Raw genomic sequence first — 16,686 nt, forward strand, 5'->3', positions numbered from 1 at the left:
AGACAAGAGATGATCTCTTAGCACAATTTGTCTTATCATGTTTTAAGAAATTGTTAGTTATTGAAGATAAGACTAAGATATAATCTATTGTAGACATATTCTTTTGTCATCTCTAAATTACATGCAAGACTTAAAATAAAAGTGCTTTATTAACCATTGTACATGCCTTTACATTCACAAGTTAAAATTGTCAAATTTGCTGCGGACGGGACCCCTCGGCTCATTCGGCCGGCGCGGACGACACGAGGTGCATTCGAGAAGCCTCACTCTTGAAGAACGTGGCCGGACCCCACCAACCATCGTCCTTTGTACCGACACTGTGAGCGGCACAGCATTTTCCGAGGACACAACATCTAGCCGCAAAAACTCGGAGCCCGGGCCCGCAAACAGGTTTCGCTCGCCCGGGGCCCCCACCCGTCATGTTCGCCCCCCACGAGGTTCGTCTGCTCCCCGCGAAAGTCTTATCAGTTACGCCCGCCCTCGACCCAATCCACAGGAAAGGGGGACAACACAAAGCCGACCACGCGCCACGAGCGCACGAGCACGATTCATCCGGTGCGTCGCGCGGCGGCTTCCATCTCCGCGGCCGTGCTGACTTCGCCTCCATGGCGTCCGTCTACACCGCGCCCCGCGCGCCGCTGCCCGCCACGGCCGCCTCCTTCCCCTCCTCGTCCTCGTCCTCGCGGCAGCTGGACCCCAACCCTAGCCGATTCCTCGCCGCGCACCGCGGCCAGCGCCTCCTCCGCGTCCGCCGCCTGGCGGGCGCCGCGCCGACTCGCCGCGCCTCCGACGTCGCCTCGGTGTTCCGGTGCGGCGCGCGCAGCCCCGGTGCGGACCCCGGCGGCGAGCCACGCCGAGGCTGGGACGCTCTCTTCCACGATGCCCTCCAGGGCGCCGTGCGGCGGTGGAGCGAGTACGTCAGGAATTACTGGCCCTCCGCACACCCCTCGAAGGAGGCGGGCCTCGCGAAGGGAGCGGAGAGTTCTCACGAACTGGAGGAGAGAGGGCAGGGAGTGGAGGAAGACGGTGAGGAGGTGGACGTGGTGCAGGAAGCAGGGAAGTGGAGCTGGGAGAGGTGGAAGCAGCACTTCGCCCTCATTCAGGAGAGCGAGCGCCTTGTTGATGAACTGCAGGTTGATTTTTCTCACTGATCAGTGACTACTTGTGAATATGGATGAGGCTTGCACAAAACGCACCGTTATTGATTTTTCATTACATGTGATTACAAACATGGAACGTTTAGCAGTACAAATGTCTCCATGGACCATGCCCAAATTCCATATTTCCCCTTTCTTCTGCCAGACCATCTATACTTGCCTTATCCCAGGAACTAGTAGCATGAAGGAGTTAGGTTCTGAAGAAATTTACCTAGTGCGGATAAGCTCAATCGATGGCGATTAACTGTTCTGAAGAAACTTACTCCTTAGGGAGCTGAAGCACTACTGAAGCCAGACTCAAACTTAAACTGGCTTCTTTGGAGCGACACATTTTTTCTCTCAAGTATCAATGTGACTTAGTCGCCAAAGTTCTTTCGTGTGTTGAAACTACTAATGTTGTGTTAGGTCAATCCATTGATGGTAGGCTATATCTTGGGCTTAGCACCATAACATGTTCCGTTTATGGCCTATGCCATCTGTTACCATGCCAACAGCATGTGGGAGATACCGTGTCAACACTTGTATTGATGGTTTGCAATGCTTATACGCTTTTGTTAATAGGCTCAATGGTCTAATAGATTCACAAAGCATGCATCATACCGTTAATAGGCCCAATGGTTTAATAGATTCACAATCATACCGTTGATAGGCTCAGTGATCTAATAGATTTACAAAGCGTGCATCATACTGTGGTTTAGGCTGATAGAACACCTATGCTTTTATTGTAGAGCTGGGACTACAAGTTATGGTAGAAACAATGATCATATATGAGTTACAATTTGGACTACCTTTCTGAAATCACACTACCAAGCTTCATGATTGGCTGCCATATATTAATGGCAAAAAGGTCTTACTTCATGGCAGCATAAAGAAGAGCCAGGAGCTTATTTGTATTTTATATGATGTTTGATGTTTTTAAAATTGTTTTTCATTAGGTGTGCCAGTTTTTTTTTGTATCTGGAATTGTTTGGAACCATTGAGTGCTGGTTGTGTCGTATCTGTATATGACTAATTAAAAAAATGTATGGGCAATATTAGGCATAACTTAATTCTTTGCGCATTGCTGATATACCATGTGCATATTTTGTTTTTTGTCAAGATATTTTTCCTCTTAATCGATTGCTTCTATCAGATTGCAAATTCCTGATGGCCATGTATTGTGTTTCAGCTACAACTCCGCACTGCTGTGTGTAGAGAAGACTATAGGAGTGCCCACAAACTGAAGTTAGCTATTGCTGCTACATCAAGAAATGATACTGTCGGCAGAGCAATATCTGAGTTACATGTAAGAAACCGCAAATATCTGCTCTTTTGTCTGTGTATAGTTAATGATGAATGGCACCTTTGATCATTTTAGTTCGCTTGCGACATCATGTTTCCTCTATTATTACTTTAAAATATCCTAGTTATGTGCCTGTCAATAGCTAGTGAAATAGTCCTATGCTACAGGGGGATGAATGTCTGGCATGCTTACTGCTTTGGATGGAAACAGTAGCTAATAACTTATCTAATAACTGAGATAACCCAATTATGGGGGCCATCAAGGCATACTCTCACCGAAAATTTCTCTCACCTATTTTATTTACTTTCCCCATCTCAATCAGCAATATCAGACATGTCAGGTGTTGAAATGCCACTGGTAACAGAGTGACTAACTTTCACCAGTCACTGTTTCATATCAGTGTTGCAACTGGATGTGACAGGCTGTTCAATTTTATGTTTTGTGCTATTGGGCTGTTATGAACCAGCGGCAACAAGGCTGAGCTGGAATTCTTTCACACAGCTGTCTAGAAATTGGCAACTGTTGCATCTGCTTGGAGGATTAAATTGTTGGATAAGGAAATGAAATATGAAGTGATGGTGGTTTGAGCCCACGTCCTGAACAATGGAGCAATTGCACACTTGCCTTCTGGGTTTTGTGCATAACTTCAATTCATCATGTACTAGTTCTGCTCCGGTAATCCAACCAGGGACCATGAACTGGGAGCCTGACCGAGCCATCTACCTGTCCAGTTTCCATAACTATGCTGTAGATAAGAGGAACCAATCTGAATGCTTTCAAGTAGAGTAACTGATTTGATTCATGATACCATGTGTAGATTGATAGTATGATATTATTAATTTGATAATTGAGCACCGTTTATCTAATGTTTTAACTCTTACAGAGGGCCATAGAAGAGGAGCGCTATGTGGATGCAGCTTATATTAGAGACCACGCTGGTGCAGGACTGGTTAGTAACACAAAGGCTCAACAGTCTGTTAATTTTTGTGTTGTTAGACTCTATGCCTACAAATTAGCAACTATGAAATATGTAGCATGCAGTATCACATACGGAGTACCATTTTAGTTATGTCTGGATTAAGCCCAAGTTAAGCTGAAGAGGTATGGTATGGTATGACATCACATGCCCACTGGCTATAAACACATGCCACATATCAGACCGTTGCTTAGACCATGAGCAAAACACCATGCATTCTTGAACAGAGGGATTAAAAGAGGGTAATCATGTTACCCATCTTAGTTAGTACCCCCATTGTGGCTTTTCTAGTTGATTCTACTGTTAGCACTGTTGTTTATGTATGACGATTATGTCCCACAAGGCCATAACTGTAGCCTAGCAGCTTAAAGTTCAGGCAGGATAAAGTCATGTAGCAGGCTACCAGCTAATAAGCCTGAATCTCTTGTTTTGGAAACTGGAATGCACATGAATTTGCACGTGTTATAAAAATATAGCCTTGTAAATGAGTAGCTTTCCCAAGTTTCTGTTAGTCATTGGACTCTAGTTTATGGATATGCCATTACCTGATCCTTTAGAGCATATGCAGTTGGGATGGTGGTCTGGGATTTCTGGAAGTTTGTCTGATCCATATGGTCTTATAATCCGTATAAGCGCTGAACATGGTCGATACGTGGCAAAAAGTTACGATATCAGGTATTGCTTTTTCTGTTTATTTATTATTGACACTCAAAAGTTCATGTTTGGTATGTCGAAACTACAAAGTTTTCTTGTCCTATATTGCAAGTTGTGTGTATTTTCTTTGATCAATCATTTCCTAGGTGCACTTTCAGTACATGCATTATGTTTATGGATGACTTGAGTTCTTAGTTTTGTTCCTATTAATGTTGTTTTGAGAAAGAGATGAAAAAGAAAATCCCTGTGATAGAGTGGGTTAGTTACTCCAGGGTGTTCACTCTGAAGGCGCCTATGCCATTATAGAATGACGGCATGTTAGTTGGAAATTTTGGTCACGAGTGTTACTACTAGAGAAATGAGACCAAATAAGGAGGTGATAGAAAACATGGTAGTGAAATCAGTAAGCTTATGCTGAAGAAACTGGGTTAAATCGTTATTTTCCATTGATGAAACAGAACTTGGATTCTTAAGAATGACATTGTTATTTTACCACATGAAAGAAATAGCAATATCCATTAGTTCTCTCGGTCCCACCAGGGTGGGCCCCTCTGGGGCAACAAAGAAATGAATAAATATTCATCATATTATTATGGAATGGGCTTTCCATGAAATGAATAGTATCACGTGTGTTTTATTTGCTAAAATACCCTTAGGTTTTAATTCTCTCTCACGTATGTTCAGGCAGCTGGCTTCAGATGGCCATGGTTACCCTATATTCGAAATTTATTTTGCAGAGGCAAATGGAGGATACAACCTGCAGGTATGCTGACTGACACTTCAAAATTAATAATCAACTGAAAAAAAATTCTCATTCCCACTCATCACAAATTGCATGAGTAGAATGCCAAGTTACCGTATTTGCTCATGCTCATGTAAACTCACCATTGCATCCTTTATGTCTTTTGATATGACAATATCATTACAGAGTATCATGATGCCAGTACTGATAGACATTACAATTTTTTATATGCATCTTCGAGTTATGTAGTTGTAGTCCATCCAAGCACTGGTATTTTTCTGATGCACATGAAATGCCATGTTTCGACTTCCATATATATTGTTATGGTTGCAAGGCTTTTTATATGCATCCTTCATAAGTTTGATTGTTTGAGTTAATGGCCTTTTCAGCATAGCTGCTTATTAATTTTCTTATGGCCACTAGTCCGTACCTGTTGATATTGAACTCTGGTATTTATATGGTATCTGGCAAGTGTAGCTGTCCTTTGCTATGACATGATTCCTATACCTGATCTGACCTAGTTTTGGTATAAAACCGTAAGCTTACAACAATTGCTATCTAACAATTTGCTAGCCTTAGTTTTTTTAGCCATGCTCATTTTCTAACAAAATAAAGCTTTTATTCCAGGCAGTGCATCTGAAACCAGATGTCAGTGATTCGGACCAGTTGCAAAACATGTTGAGTGGAAAACTAGATGTCAACAATATAAACATATCTAGCAGTTCCTTAGGTGCTAAACACGAGGAACACGATGAAGGCATAAGCATGGACGATCAAAATAGCGATGATAGTGATGTTGCTGCTGGTCCAGCTGGTTTGAAAAACTTGTCAAATGATTCAACTCCAATTCCCAGGATCAAAATATTGAAGGTAGCGCCTATGGAAAACATCAACCAGGACTATATAATTAAAATATTTGACCAGATTTCAGAGGAAGATGATGACAATGATGAAGCTGAGATCGAAAATGAATCTTCACAAGATATTGGCGATGAAGATAACAATGAAGAAGCAGGAACAATTTCTGCAGAAGAGAATAATGATGAGTCTGGTGAGGAAAGTGATATTGAAGCATTGTTATCGATTGGAATTGAAGTTGATAATGATAAGGATTTTGCTTCACAGTCCTCACCTAAAACATTTGAACGCATGCCAGCTAAATTAGACAAGAGAGACCGCTTTTCATTTACCTTCTATACTGAACAATCCAGTAAAAAGCCAGCTGCAGAAAAGGCTCAGCAGATTCCGAGGAAACGGGTTGGCTTCCGTACCACTGAGCAGGATGGTGATCTCAAGTTTGATCGTTTAAAGTTGTCTGGGGGCAATAGGAAACTACCGGTAAATATTGTAACGCTGAGCTGCTTTGCAATAGCTTTGGAACAAAGAACCTACTATTTACTATGGACTTCTTATGCTATTTAAGTTTTTCTTTAAATGTTGCTAATCTGCACAAACTGTTAAAACATCAAACTGTGCTTTTTATAAATTTCTAGGAAATTGGTGAACTACATTTTGTAAAATGCACCACCTTTTGTCTTGATGATAAAATACATCAATTAAAAAAAATCTGCAAAATACATATAATATCTGCCTTTTGAAGTCGGCTATTGGTTGTTAAGTAAAGTAGTTATATGTGTCGAGCACCTTTTGACATGAACACACTATGAATCGTTTTCGTACCACTACTGTTTTTTTTTTCTCTCCAAAGTATTTGAAGACAAAACATATTGACTAATTCATTAAGCCCTGAAATATATATTTATACTGGGCATGTATTTTCTAATAGTGTTGCCGAGTCACATTAAGAAAGAAGACTTTTTCACCTCAGCTTATCTGTAGCAGGTACTACAACTTGGTATTAAGCAACTTAATAACAAGGTTCAGCCAAAACTATATGGAGTTACCCACTTCAGCCGTATTCAGATGCCCATCTCTTCAGATCCTCTTAGTGGTTATATTCCTAATCATTTCTTCAACTTAGCTTTTCATGATATCATTATCTGCTGTCTCTCTTTTATGGTATTGGCTGAAAAGGTACTTCTTGGCAGGTCTATACGAGACTGCATCTGGGTTTGACTCAGAAGTTCTTAGTTTACAACGGAAATTCGGTCAATGGCAGGAGGAGGATTCATCTGAGGAGCACTTGGATCTTAAGTTTTATGAGTATGTCGAAGCTGCAAAATTGACTGGGGACAATCTTGTGCCAGCGGGTCAGGTATTATTATGCTTTGATTTATGTCCTTCTCATTTGCAGTGGAAATGCATCATTTTTTGGGTACATTGATGTTTAATTTCGTATTCACTAGTTCTCTCTGGTAAGAAGTGTGAGTTTTCATGCATTGCACATTCTTGAATAATTGTGTAATACCTTTGTTTTACAGAACATTCTTAGGGGTATCACACTCAATATTTGGAGTTGCACACCGATACTTTGAATTTTTCACGTCGAGTCTCCTTGCTATGTTTCTTAGTTGCATTGTGGGACCTCTCTTGTCTTTATGTGGTCATGTAGAGTAATTGAGAGTTCGATTACTAGAACTGATTAAGACACCTTAATTCCTGTTGATGTCATTCTTGCTCACATTATTCTGATCTTGGAGATGGTTATTTCAGTTTTACGATGATGCATATTTTATGATGTTGAAATAGTTATGCAATATTTGAACTGATAAGCACTGATATTAATTAAGTATTGCCACACATAATAAAATGATCTACACAAATTCAAATTAAGTGCTGGCGTGGATATTAACAGCATGTGGTAGTTATTTTTCTTAATTAGTATATGTCCACTCGTAAGTAGATATTCTATTTTCTTTTGTAATAATACCATTACTAACTCAATCCTATTTGATATTATTTGCATCCCAGGTTGTCTTCCGTGCGAAAGTTGGCAAACACTATCAGCTTCCTCATAAGGGGGTCATCCCTAGAGAACTTGGAGTGGTATTTTCTGTGAGAGGATTAATGATTTTACCTTTTCACCATCAAACTGCTCATCTTATGTTACACTATGACACAGGTTGCTAGGTATAAGGGGCAAAGGAGAATTGCAGATGCTGGCTTCAAAAATCCTCGATGGGTTGACGGCGAGCTTTTGATACTAGATGGAAAGGTGAAATCGTTCATACAAAGTACATATTTGTTTGCATATTATTATTCATTATTTGTTTTGAACAGATTTCCTTTGTGCAATTTGTAGTTCATCAGAGATGGTCCTGTGATAGCTTTCTTCTACTGGACATCAAATCTCCATCTTTTTGAATTCTTTAGGCGGTTGAGTCTTCCTGACTAGTTTCATTTTAAGAGACGCAGTTCAAGGTGAAGTGAATTTCATCTTATCTTGGTTTACTATACAACTACTATTGTAAATTAATGATAACGATCATGTCCTTTACTGTTGCGTCTTGTTGCACTTGCTCAATATTGTTAATTGTTCATTCAAAAGTGGTTTGTTGGCTTTGATGATCTTATGCGTGTAAATTACTATTCATTCTAAATGCGCGTAATCTTTGTGTGAGCCAATTAGTATTAAATTGGACAAAATCTTATCAGCTGAATGTCTTTTGTGAAGGCAAATGGTGCTCAGTCATAGGGTAAAACACAGAGCCAAAGCCAAAACAAGTGCATAAACTTTCTATGCCTATTTGGCTAAGATAAATATAACTGCTTTTTGGGTGAGTTGCTACTGAAGCTTCTTTATAGGCAGCCACCATGGTTTTGCTATGGCCTCTTTGTTTTTAGTCAAGGCTGTGTTTGGTTGTTTTCGCTTGTTTTGAGAAAAAGGGTATTTGGTCTATTCTGGTTGGTCTGAGCATTTTAGATTGATAGATAGCTCAGAGAAAACATGATTATTGTATGGTGGTGCACTTGTCTTTTTTTGCTTTGTGAAGAATAAATTACTTTAGCTGTCACCTGAGAATCCTACCATGTTTGATCCTTATTTTAGTACAAGTACAGGTTCTTAAATAGAGAGATGTGCTGGCAGACTGATGTTGCTGATAGTTGAATGCAGTCCACGTTACATTGTCAGGAGAGACAGCCCTTTAGGCGGTGCAATTGATGGAACGGGGCCTTGCTAGCCCATTATGCTTATATAAGTAGCTGCCGTGTCATTGATTACACAGTGTTGGACTGCTCTTCTTGACTGGTTGGTGCTTGTTGGAGGAACTGTCTAGCTCTGCCCTCAGTCCAAGAACCATTGTGTTCCCAGAGACCACATGATCACAAGCTTCCAGTTGTTTGCCATCTGACGGGAAGGACACTCCCAAAAGACCACCTGGGAGATCCTTTGTACAGAAGCAATTGACCGGTCGATCTGTGGGAACCCAGGACAGTCCCCAGGTGGACTTTTTTTGCTCTACATTACTCACCCCAACAGGCAGTATCCTCATAATTTGTACTAGGCCATGTTCCTATAATTGACGTTCTGTTAGTGGATTTGTCGATTGTCATGAGCCTACAAATGGTCCGCTGCAGGCCTGTAACTCGAACTCAATCAATACGAGACCTATAGATCCTGAGCCCCAAGGTTTGAGATCCTTACAAGGGGTGGAACCTGAGGCAGGGGCATGCTGACAGGTGTAGGGTGTGTTTATTTGCACTTGAATCTGTATAGACAGCCCACTCACTTGCACCACTGGCCTATCCAGTTAAGGAATCAGTCACCTAACGCAGGTATCATGATTCGTGGTTTCTTTGTTGTCATTCAAATCACTGAACACAAGAAAGAAGTGCCCAGCAGTGAAAGGTGACCACGGTTTCTTGTAACTTGTTGGGAGCCTTGAGAGTTGAGACTTCATTAGTTGCTTCTGTTTTCACCGGCAACTTGGGTGACTAATGAGCCCTGAGAGGCCATTAGTTGACATCATTAAGCACCTGCGTTGTCATATATCTATGTGATATCTGCAATTTGGTGATACACTACGTTTCGCCACAACTAGAAATACTTGTGATATTGGATCGCGTATGTTGGTTGTCCTTCTCCTCCTAAGAGGCCATTTCTACTTAATTTTACCTTTATTTGATGTCTGCATACAGCAGGAGACTGAATATTGTATTTGTTATCAGGACATTCTGCAATCACACATGCTGATGTACAGTTAACGGAGGTAATGTACATAGTTTACCTTTGGAGCAAATTGGGCTTTCGCCGAGCATCACATTTTCCATATACGGGGATCGTGGCGGAGATGGCCCCACAGTATGGTGGATGAGAGGGTGAAGAAATTTATGACCAGAGAAATAGCTCAAATAGCCCACTGCCAACTTGAATGGTGAGCATTTCTCATTCCACTTCTCTCAGCTGACCCACCCAATTTACGAGTTGAGGCCAAAGACTTGCTGCATTAGGAAGAGCCAACTTATTTGGACCAGTCGAATTGAAACACGTTAAAGAAAGTTATGAGTGGTTTTTCAGTGTTTTCCTCGTGGCATTCTTCATACAGGAACCCTTTCGTGAAATATAAGCAACAATTGTGTGCAGATTGTCATGTGGTGTAACTAAGGTCACTATTATTGGTTCCAGAAAAGTGGAGCGGAGCATTAAACTGGTGTATATGTATAAAGCTTAGTGCCCACGTATTCAAGTATGTTAACTCGCAAGCTAGCATTTCCCACCCCTTCTCAAGCATACTGTTAATGATACTCTTTGGGCGGTGTTTGGCAGCCCACATAGAGGCCAACCAGGCCCGTGTGGGACGAAAATAGGCTGTTTGGCTCCCTGCATACACTACTTGGTCTGCATTGCACGAACATTAAAGCACCTTCCAGTCCTAATCAATAGTTTCTAGTGTGCCAGGCTCGGCCGAGGCAAGGGAGGGGAACGTGACGCTGAGCTCGTGCGGCCACGGAGATGGCGTGAGCTTGCGCGTGTCTTTGAGAAGTCGACGGCATGATTTTGGCTCACCTTCGCTGATTCGGTCACCCTATATAGCCTTCTTTGTCCCACTGTTGAAACTCACGCCATCCTTCCCCCCTCTTTCGAGCTTTCCCGCTCCTTCCCCGTTCGGTGGGCCATGGTGGCGACGACTCCTGAACTCATCTTCTCCGACCGTTTCAGCGTCTTCCTCGAGCTATAGTGATGGCCTCTATGAGTTCGGTCACCCCCTTCTTTGTACTCATTGTAAGCGTCTTCCTCGAGCTAGATGGCCTCTGTGAGTTCAATCATCCCCTTCTCTGTACTCGTTGTAGCTAGATCTGAGACCATGTGGTAGGGTCTGATGTTTGAGCTTGTGGTAGAGTTTGACCTGTAAACATCTTGTAGATGCTAGGGTTGTATTTGTGTGCCGATATGTGAGATTATGATGTTGTGGTCCCTATTGGTGGTCGATTTGTTGCATGCTAGGGTAGTGCTGAACACATTGGATTTGTAGCTAGTTGTGATGTATGCTGCTCATATTGTGCTATGTTGAGCTAGATTGTCCGGTAGTGTGTGCTATGCTCATTGTCAATGTGTGTTGCGATTGTAGGACATGACCACGCAAGTGCAAGATCTTAGCTAGGCCCTTGTCCTGTTCGAGAGCCATTTCCCTCCGTCCTATGTCGAGGACTCCCAGCCCCCTCGATGAATAGATGCCGACTGATTCAGATGCGTTCGAGGTTTCAGCCTTTGTGCTTACTGAGCCAAGTGTTGGTGCTGCCGTTGCACAAACGGCAGCAACAAAGGAAAGAAGGATGGTAGGGAGAACAACATGAAGTGACAGTTGTCGGTGTCAAAACCGGCCGATCTCGGGTAGGGTGTCCCGAACTATGCGTTTGAGGATTGAAGGTAACAAGGGACACAGGGAACACAATGTTTACCCAGGTTCAGGCCCTCTTAATGGAGATAAGACCCTACGTCATGCTTGATTGTATTCGATGAGTATAGGGGTTACAAGAGTCGATCTACCTCGAGATCAAAATGGCTAAACCCTAGATGTCTAGCCTATATGAGTTCTGATGATCCCTAAGGACTAAACCCTCCGGTTTATATATACACCGGAGGGGCAGAGAGTCGGTTTACAAGCGAAGGAAACAATACATCCGGTCTCCAATCTTGCCTTCCAGGCATCCAGGAGTTCTATCCGAACACGGGGAATAATCTTCCCTTCTATCTTCACGGCCCATCAGCCCGACCCATGCTTGAACTGGCCGGACACTTGAGGACCCCCGAATCCAGGTCTCCCTTAGTAGCCCCATAACTTGCCTTCAATGACGTTGTAGTATCCGGTTTATGTCTTTGGCTTTGCAAGGCGGGTTCTTCAGTGTACTTCGGACCAACGATAGTCTGGTTCTGACCTCTATGTTCTATCTTTATGACTCCTTCCTGTTGTCGCTTCGATTTCCATGCACCGGGTGAATACGAACGGACCGTGATTTTTTTGCAAATAAGCCCCTCATCACGCTCGGACGACATTTATATAAGGAGATCTAGATCCCCAAATGCCATCTCATATCGCGCAAAAGGAAAACCATCAAGATTAGCCACGAAAAAAGCCTTCCAACATGGCCAGTGCCCCAGGCTCCTCTTCGCGCCCCCATGGCCCTCAAGAGAGTGATTGGCAGAGTTGCTTAGTGCCTCATCTTCAGCTGAGTCGACTCCAGACGTAGGTCTATGTTCCCCTCGCAGATCTAGTCCCCGTTCGAGCAGGATTGGCTTCCATCGGCAACGATGTGATGGCTGAGAACTTCCCCAACCCTAATAAGGAGGAGAGGGTGTGCTTCGTCCCATTCCTGTTGCAGGGCCTAGGATTTTCAATCAATCCCTTTCTCAGGGGCCTATTGGAGTTTTACGGCATCCAACTGCACAACCTTACCCCAGGTTTGATTCTGCACATCTCAGGTTTCGTAGCCCTTTGCGAATTGTTCTTAAGCATTGAGGCCCATTTTGAACTATGGAGGAAGTTCTTTTGCCTCGTTCCCCGCCATCGAGAAGGCTCCATATTTGAAGTGGGCGATGCCGAAGTATGGCGTATAGCCAGATCCGGATACCTCATAGGAACCCCCAAAGAGGTATACCCACAGTGGTCTTCGGAATGGTTCTACATGGACGACGTTCCACTACTGAAAGTGCGTTATATCGACTAGAGGGGGGGGGGGTGAATAGGCGATTTTTATGAAATTCTTCATTGAGGAATTTGCCGGTGAGGAAATTCCTTAGCGAAAAACTACTAGCAGCGGAATAAGTACTCAAAGGTAAACATAACAGAATACAAGCATAGTCATCATGATGAAATGAAGACAGGCACAAAGTACAGGAAGCGTAATCACAGGATAACACAGGATGAAGACAAACAGATTGAAGAAATTGAACTGAGGAAATTGAGAAAGTCTTCAGTCAAAGTCTTCAAACACAGATATGAACAAACACACATCACAGTTATGAGGAAGTGGAAGAGTTGAGGAAATAGAATCAGTAAGCTCGGTGAAGACAATGATTTGGTAGACCAGTTCTAATTGCTGTCTCAGTTGTACGTCTGGTTGGAGCGGCTGAGTATTTAAACTCGAGGACACACAGTCCCGGACACCCAGTCAAGGACACTTAGTCCAAGACACCTAGTCCTCACCGTATTCTCCTTGAACTAAGGTCACACAGACCTCGTCCAATCACTCGTGGTAAGTCTTCAAGCGACTTCCAAACCTTCACAAACTTGGTCATTCGGCGATCCACAATTCCTTTTGGATGCTCTAGACCATGACGCCTAACCGTCTGGAAGAAGCACAGTCTTCAAAGGTAACAAGCGTCGGATCCACTCAGGATCAATCTCTTCAGTGATGCTCAATCACTTGGGGTTTGTAGGTGTTTGGGTTTTGGGTTTTTGGTTTTTCCTCATTTGATGATTTTCGCTCAAAGTCCTCGGAGGATGGGTTGCTCTCAAATGACAAGTGTCAGTTTCTCTCGGAGCAGCCAACCAGTTAGTGGTTGTAGGGGGCGGCTATTTATAGCCTAGGGAGCAGCCCGACATGATAAGACATAAATGCCCTTCAATGATATGACCGTTAGGTGAATAGATATTTTGGGATAGCTGGCGCATAGCACATCAACGGTCGGAATTTTGAGTAGTAAAATCCTCAGGGCTATCATGTTCCTCACTGTGTAGGCAATCTACACTGGCGAATTCCTAACTCCTCAGTCAGGACAAATTCCTCAGAGACCAGAAGAACTTCGTCTCTGTCACTGAAGAAATTGACTGAACTGTATGAGATTTCCAATGGCTTCACTCGAAGGGATTAGTAGGTGTAGGATTTTGAGTTGAGCATCACATGGAAATTTTTCCTCAGTATTTCCTTGACCCCCTTTAACAGTATGGTGTTTCCTATGACTCAAGAAAGAGAAAAACAAAACTATGCACACGAAAGTCTTCAAACTTCATATTTCTCGCATGAATATCAAGTCTTCATGGACACACCAATTTCTTCACTTTCAAAGTCTTCATGAAAGTCTTCAAAAATATCAAAATCTTCAGTCGAAGATATTCATTTTTAGGGGTCGACTTTTCCTGTAAATATCAAACTCTTCATAGACTTATAGACCTGTGTACACTCACACACGCATTAGTCCCTTAACCTATAAGTCTTCAATACACCAAAATCACTAAGGGGCATTAGATGCACTTACAATCTCCCCCTTTTTGGTGATTGATGACAATATAGGTTAAGTTTTCAACGGGGATAAACATATGAAGTGTAAATACTGATATTGAGGAATTTGATTGCAAGATATAGAAGAACTCCCCCTGAAGATGTGCATAGTGAGGAATTTGCTTTTGAAGCAATGCACACTTGAAGAGTTGAATCATGGAGATCTCCCCCTATATCTTGTAATTCATACACGCATTTAATCATATAATATGAAGAATTTGAAATGCATGATGAAATATGGTGCCTGATGAAATTCAGCATGCGTGCAATAATATTAACGAGGAATAAGCATGCAGAATAGTGCATCAAGAGTATCAGAGCACAGTGCATCAAAAGTATCAGAGCACCATCGGGTTTAAGATTATAACTCGATCCAATAAAGTTTCAGAAGAACGAGAGTTGTAACTTAGCAAAAAAAGCGCCCATATAGTAGACCCGCTTGAAGACTAACTCATATCCCCCCTTTGTCATCGAATGACCAAAAGGATCAAAAATGAGGACTAACGCCCCTGAAGATAATCATGTTGATGAAGGAGCGCCAGCGTTGTTGGGGTCGTTTGTTGATGTAGGGCCTGCCGCAGTGTCGTCCAAATCTTCATGTTCATCAGTGTTGCGCGATGAAGAATATGAGCTGGCCACCAGAGAAGGAACCTTGACCTTCTTGAATTTCTTCGGTGAAGGTGCAGACCAGTCAAAATCTTCATTAAGACCCATGTTCTTCAAATCTTCTTCACCATACAGATGTGACAGGATTGCCCAGGTGCGACCGAAGACTTGATGGAGGTAGTAGTGGTTTTTCTTCACCGCATTGTGTGTGGCAGTCATGTTGTGAAGAAGTGAACCAAACTGACGCTTAACCCATTTATGATTTCGATCCACCTTCTGGTGAAGACTAAGCAGAAGTTCACGGTCAGTCATCACGCGCAGAGCAGTGGCTTGAGGAGTGGACTTAGGTGCATTGGCAGAGTCATGTGTGGCAGAGTCATCATTGGTGGAATAAGATGCAGCTTTGTGAAACTGACCATCCAATGGACGAATGCCTTCATCAATTACAACTGGTGCCTTGCCCTTTCCATCAACTGAGGAATATGTCTGCTTGAGGACTTCAATTGGGGGCAAGTAGCTGAGATGATTCTGGAAATCAGCTTTGTAGTTAAGTGAAGACCTTGTCCTGAGGAATCTCATAATCCAAGGTGCATAAGGCTTCAGCTCAAACGGAGACAAGTGCAACATTGGCCATAGTCCTCATGAAGAAATCGTGATAATTGACAGGAATGCCATGAACGATGTTGAATACCAGATTCTTCATGATGCCAACAATTTCCTCATCAGATGAGTCGTGGCCTTTGATAGGACTGATTGTCCTCGTAAGAATACGATAGACAGTTCTGGGCACGTACAACAATTCCTTCACGAGGAATTTGGTTCTTGGTGCTTGACCTGGCTTCAAAGGTTTCATCAGCACCTGCATGTAATGATGTGTGAGCTCAGGTTCACTGTAGATGCAGCGAGCTTCTTCAAGGGGAGGACTGAGTGGTAGAGCAGAAGCAATTCAGAGGCTGGTGCAGTGTAGTGAGTGTTTTCAGACATCCAGTCCAGCACCCATGAATTCACATCTTCAGCATCTCCGGTGATGTGCAGCGTTGCATAGAATTGAAGAATCAGTTCTTCATTCCAATCGCAGATGTCAGAGCAAAAGTTGAGCAGTCCAGCGTCGTGAAGAACACTGAGGACTGGTGCGAAGCACGGCAGAGATTCCATATCCACGTGAGGAATATGCTCATGGTAGAAAATCTTCTCCTTGTTGAACAGCACTGAGGAATAGAAATTGGCTTGACTAGCAGTCCAGAAACGCCTCTTCCTAATGCGAGCAGAGTCATATGGGTTGTAATCTTCGAAGAATACGTGCTCGCCGAAGAAATCATCAGCCTTGAACTTTTGCTTGCGTGAGAATGGATCCTTTGGCTTGGCAGAGGAGTGTCAGTGAGTTGCATCACGACCTCAGGAATCTCAATCGCAGGTTCTTCAGGCTGAGGAATTTCTGGTTCCTCCTCAGTGGCAGTCTGCGTAGTTGGTTGTTCAGCAGCAGCAGTTTCTTCAGCGCTAGTGGCTGGAATTTCCTCATGGACAGATGCAGTGGGATGAGTTTCTTCAGAGCCCATGTGACAGTTTGTGTGGGGGACTGAGGAATTTGCTGTAGAGGGGTGAACATTGAGAGTTTGGATGCTGACTTTCCCAGAATCATCACTGATAC

At 43.0% G+C, this 16,686-nt stretch overlaps 1 protein-coding gene across 4 annotated transcripts; it reads left to right on the forward strand.

Moving 5' to 3' along the window:
• The first annotated feature begins 404 nt into the window (after positions 1-404).
• Positions 405-10,415, forward strand: LOC125508720 (protein EXECUTER 1, chloroplastic). Of its 4 annotated transcripts, XR_007283735.1 has the most exons (13): positions 405-1,133; positions 2,326-2,442; positions 3,323-3,388; positions 3,984-4,090; positions 4,754-4,832; positions 5,439-6,149; positions 6,651-6,762; positions 6,860-7,026; positions 7,683-7,757; positions 7,834-7,926; positions 8,014-8,132; positions 8,827-9,155; positions 9,882-10,415. XR_007283735.1 is itself a non-coding variant. In XM_048673506.1 (12 exons), the coding sequence occupies exons 1-11, from the start codon at positions 420-422 to the stop codon at positions 8,104-8,106; spliced, it is 2,334 nt and encodes a 777-aa protein (XP_048529463.1). In that variant the 5' UTR covers positions 405-419; the 3' UTR covers positions 8,107-8,132; positions 9,882-10,415. The 4 variants fall into 4 exon arrangements, 2 of the variants coding, with proteins under 2 accessions (XP_048529463.1, XP_048529475.1); XM_048673506.1 differs by lacking the exon at positions 8,827-9,155; XM_048673518.1 differs by lacking the exon at positions 8,827-9,155 and having other exon boundaries at positions 6,654-6,762.
• The last annotated feature ends 6,271 nt before the right edge of the window (positions 10,416-16,686 follow it).

Source organism: Triticum urartu, chromosome 1, assembly GCF_003073215.2.
Source record: "Triticum urartu cultivar G1812 chromosome 1, Tu2.1, whole genome shotgun sequence".
NCBI lineage: Eukaryota > Viridiplantae > Streptophyta > Magnoliopsida > Poales > Poaceae > Triticum > Triticum urartu.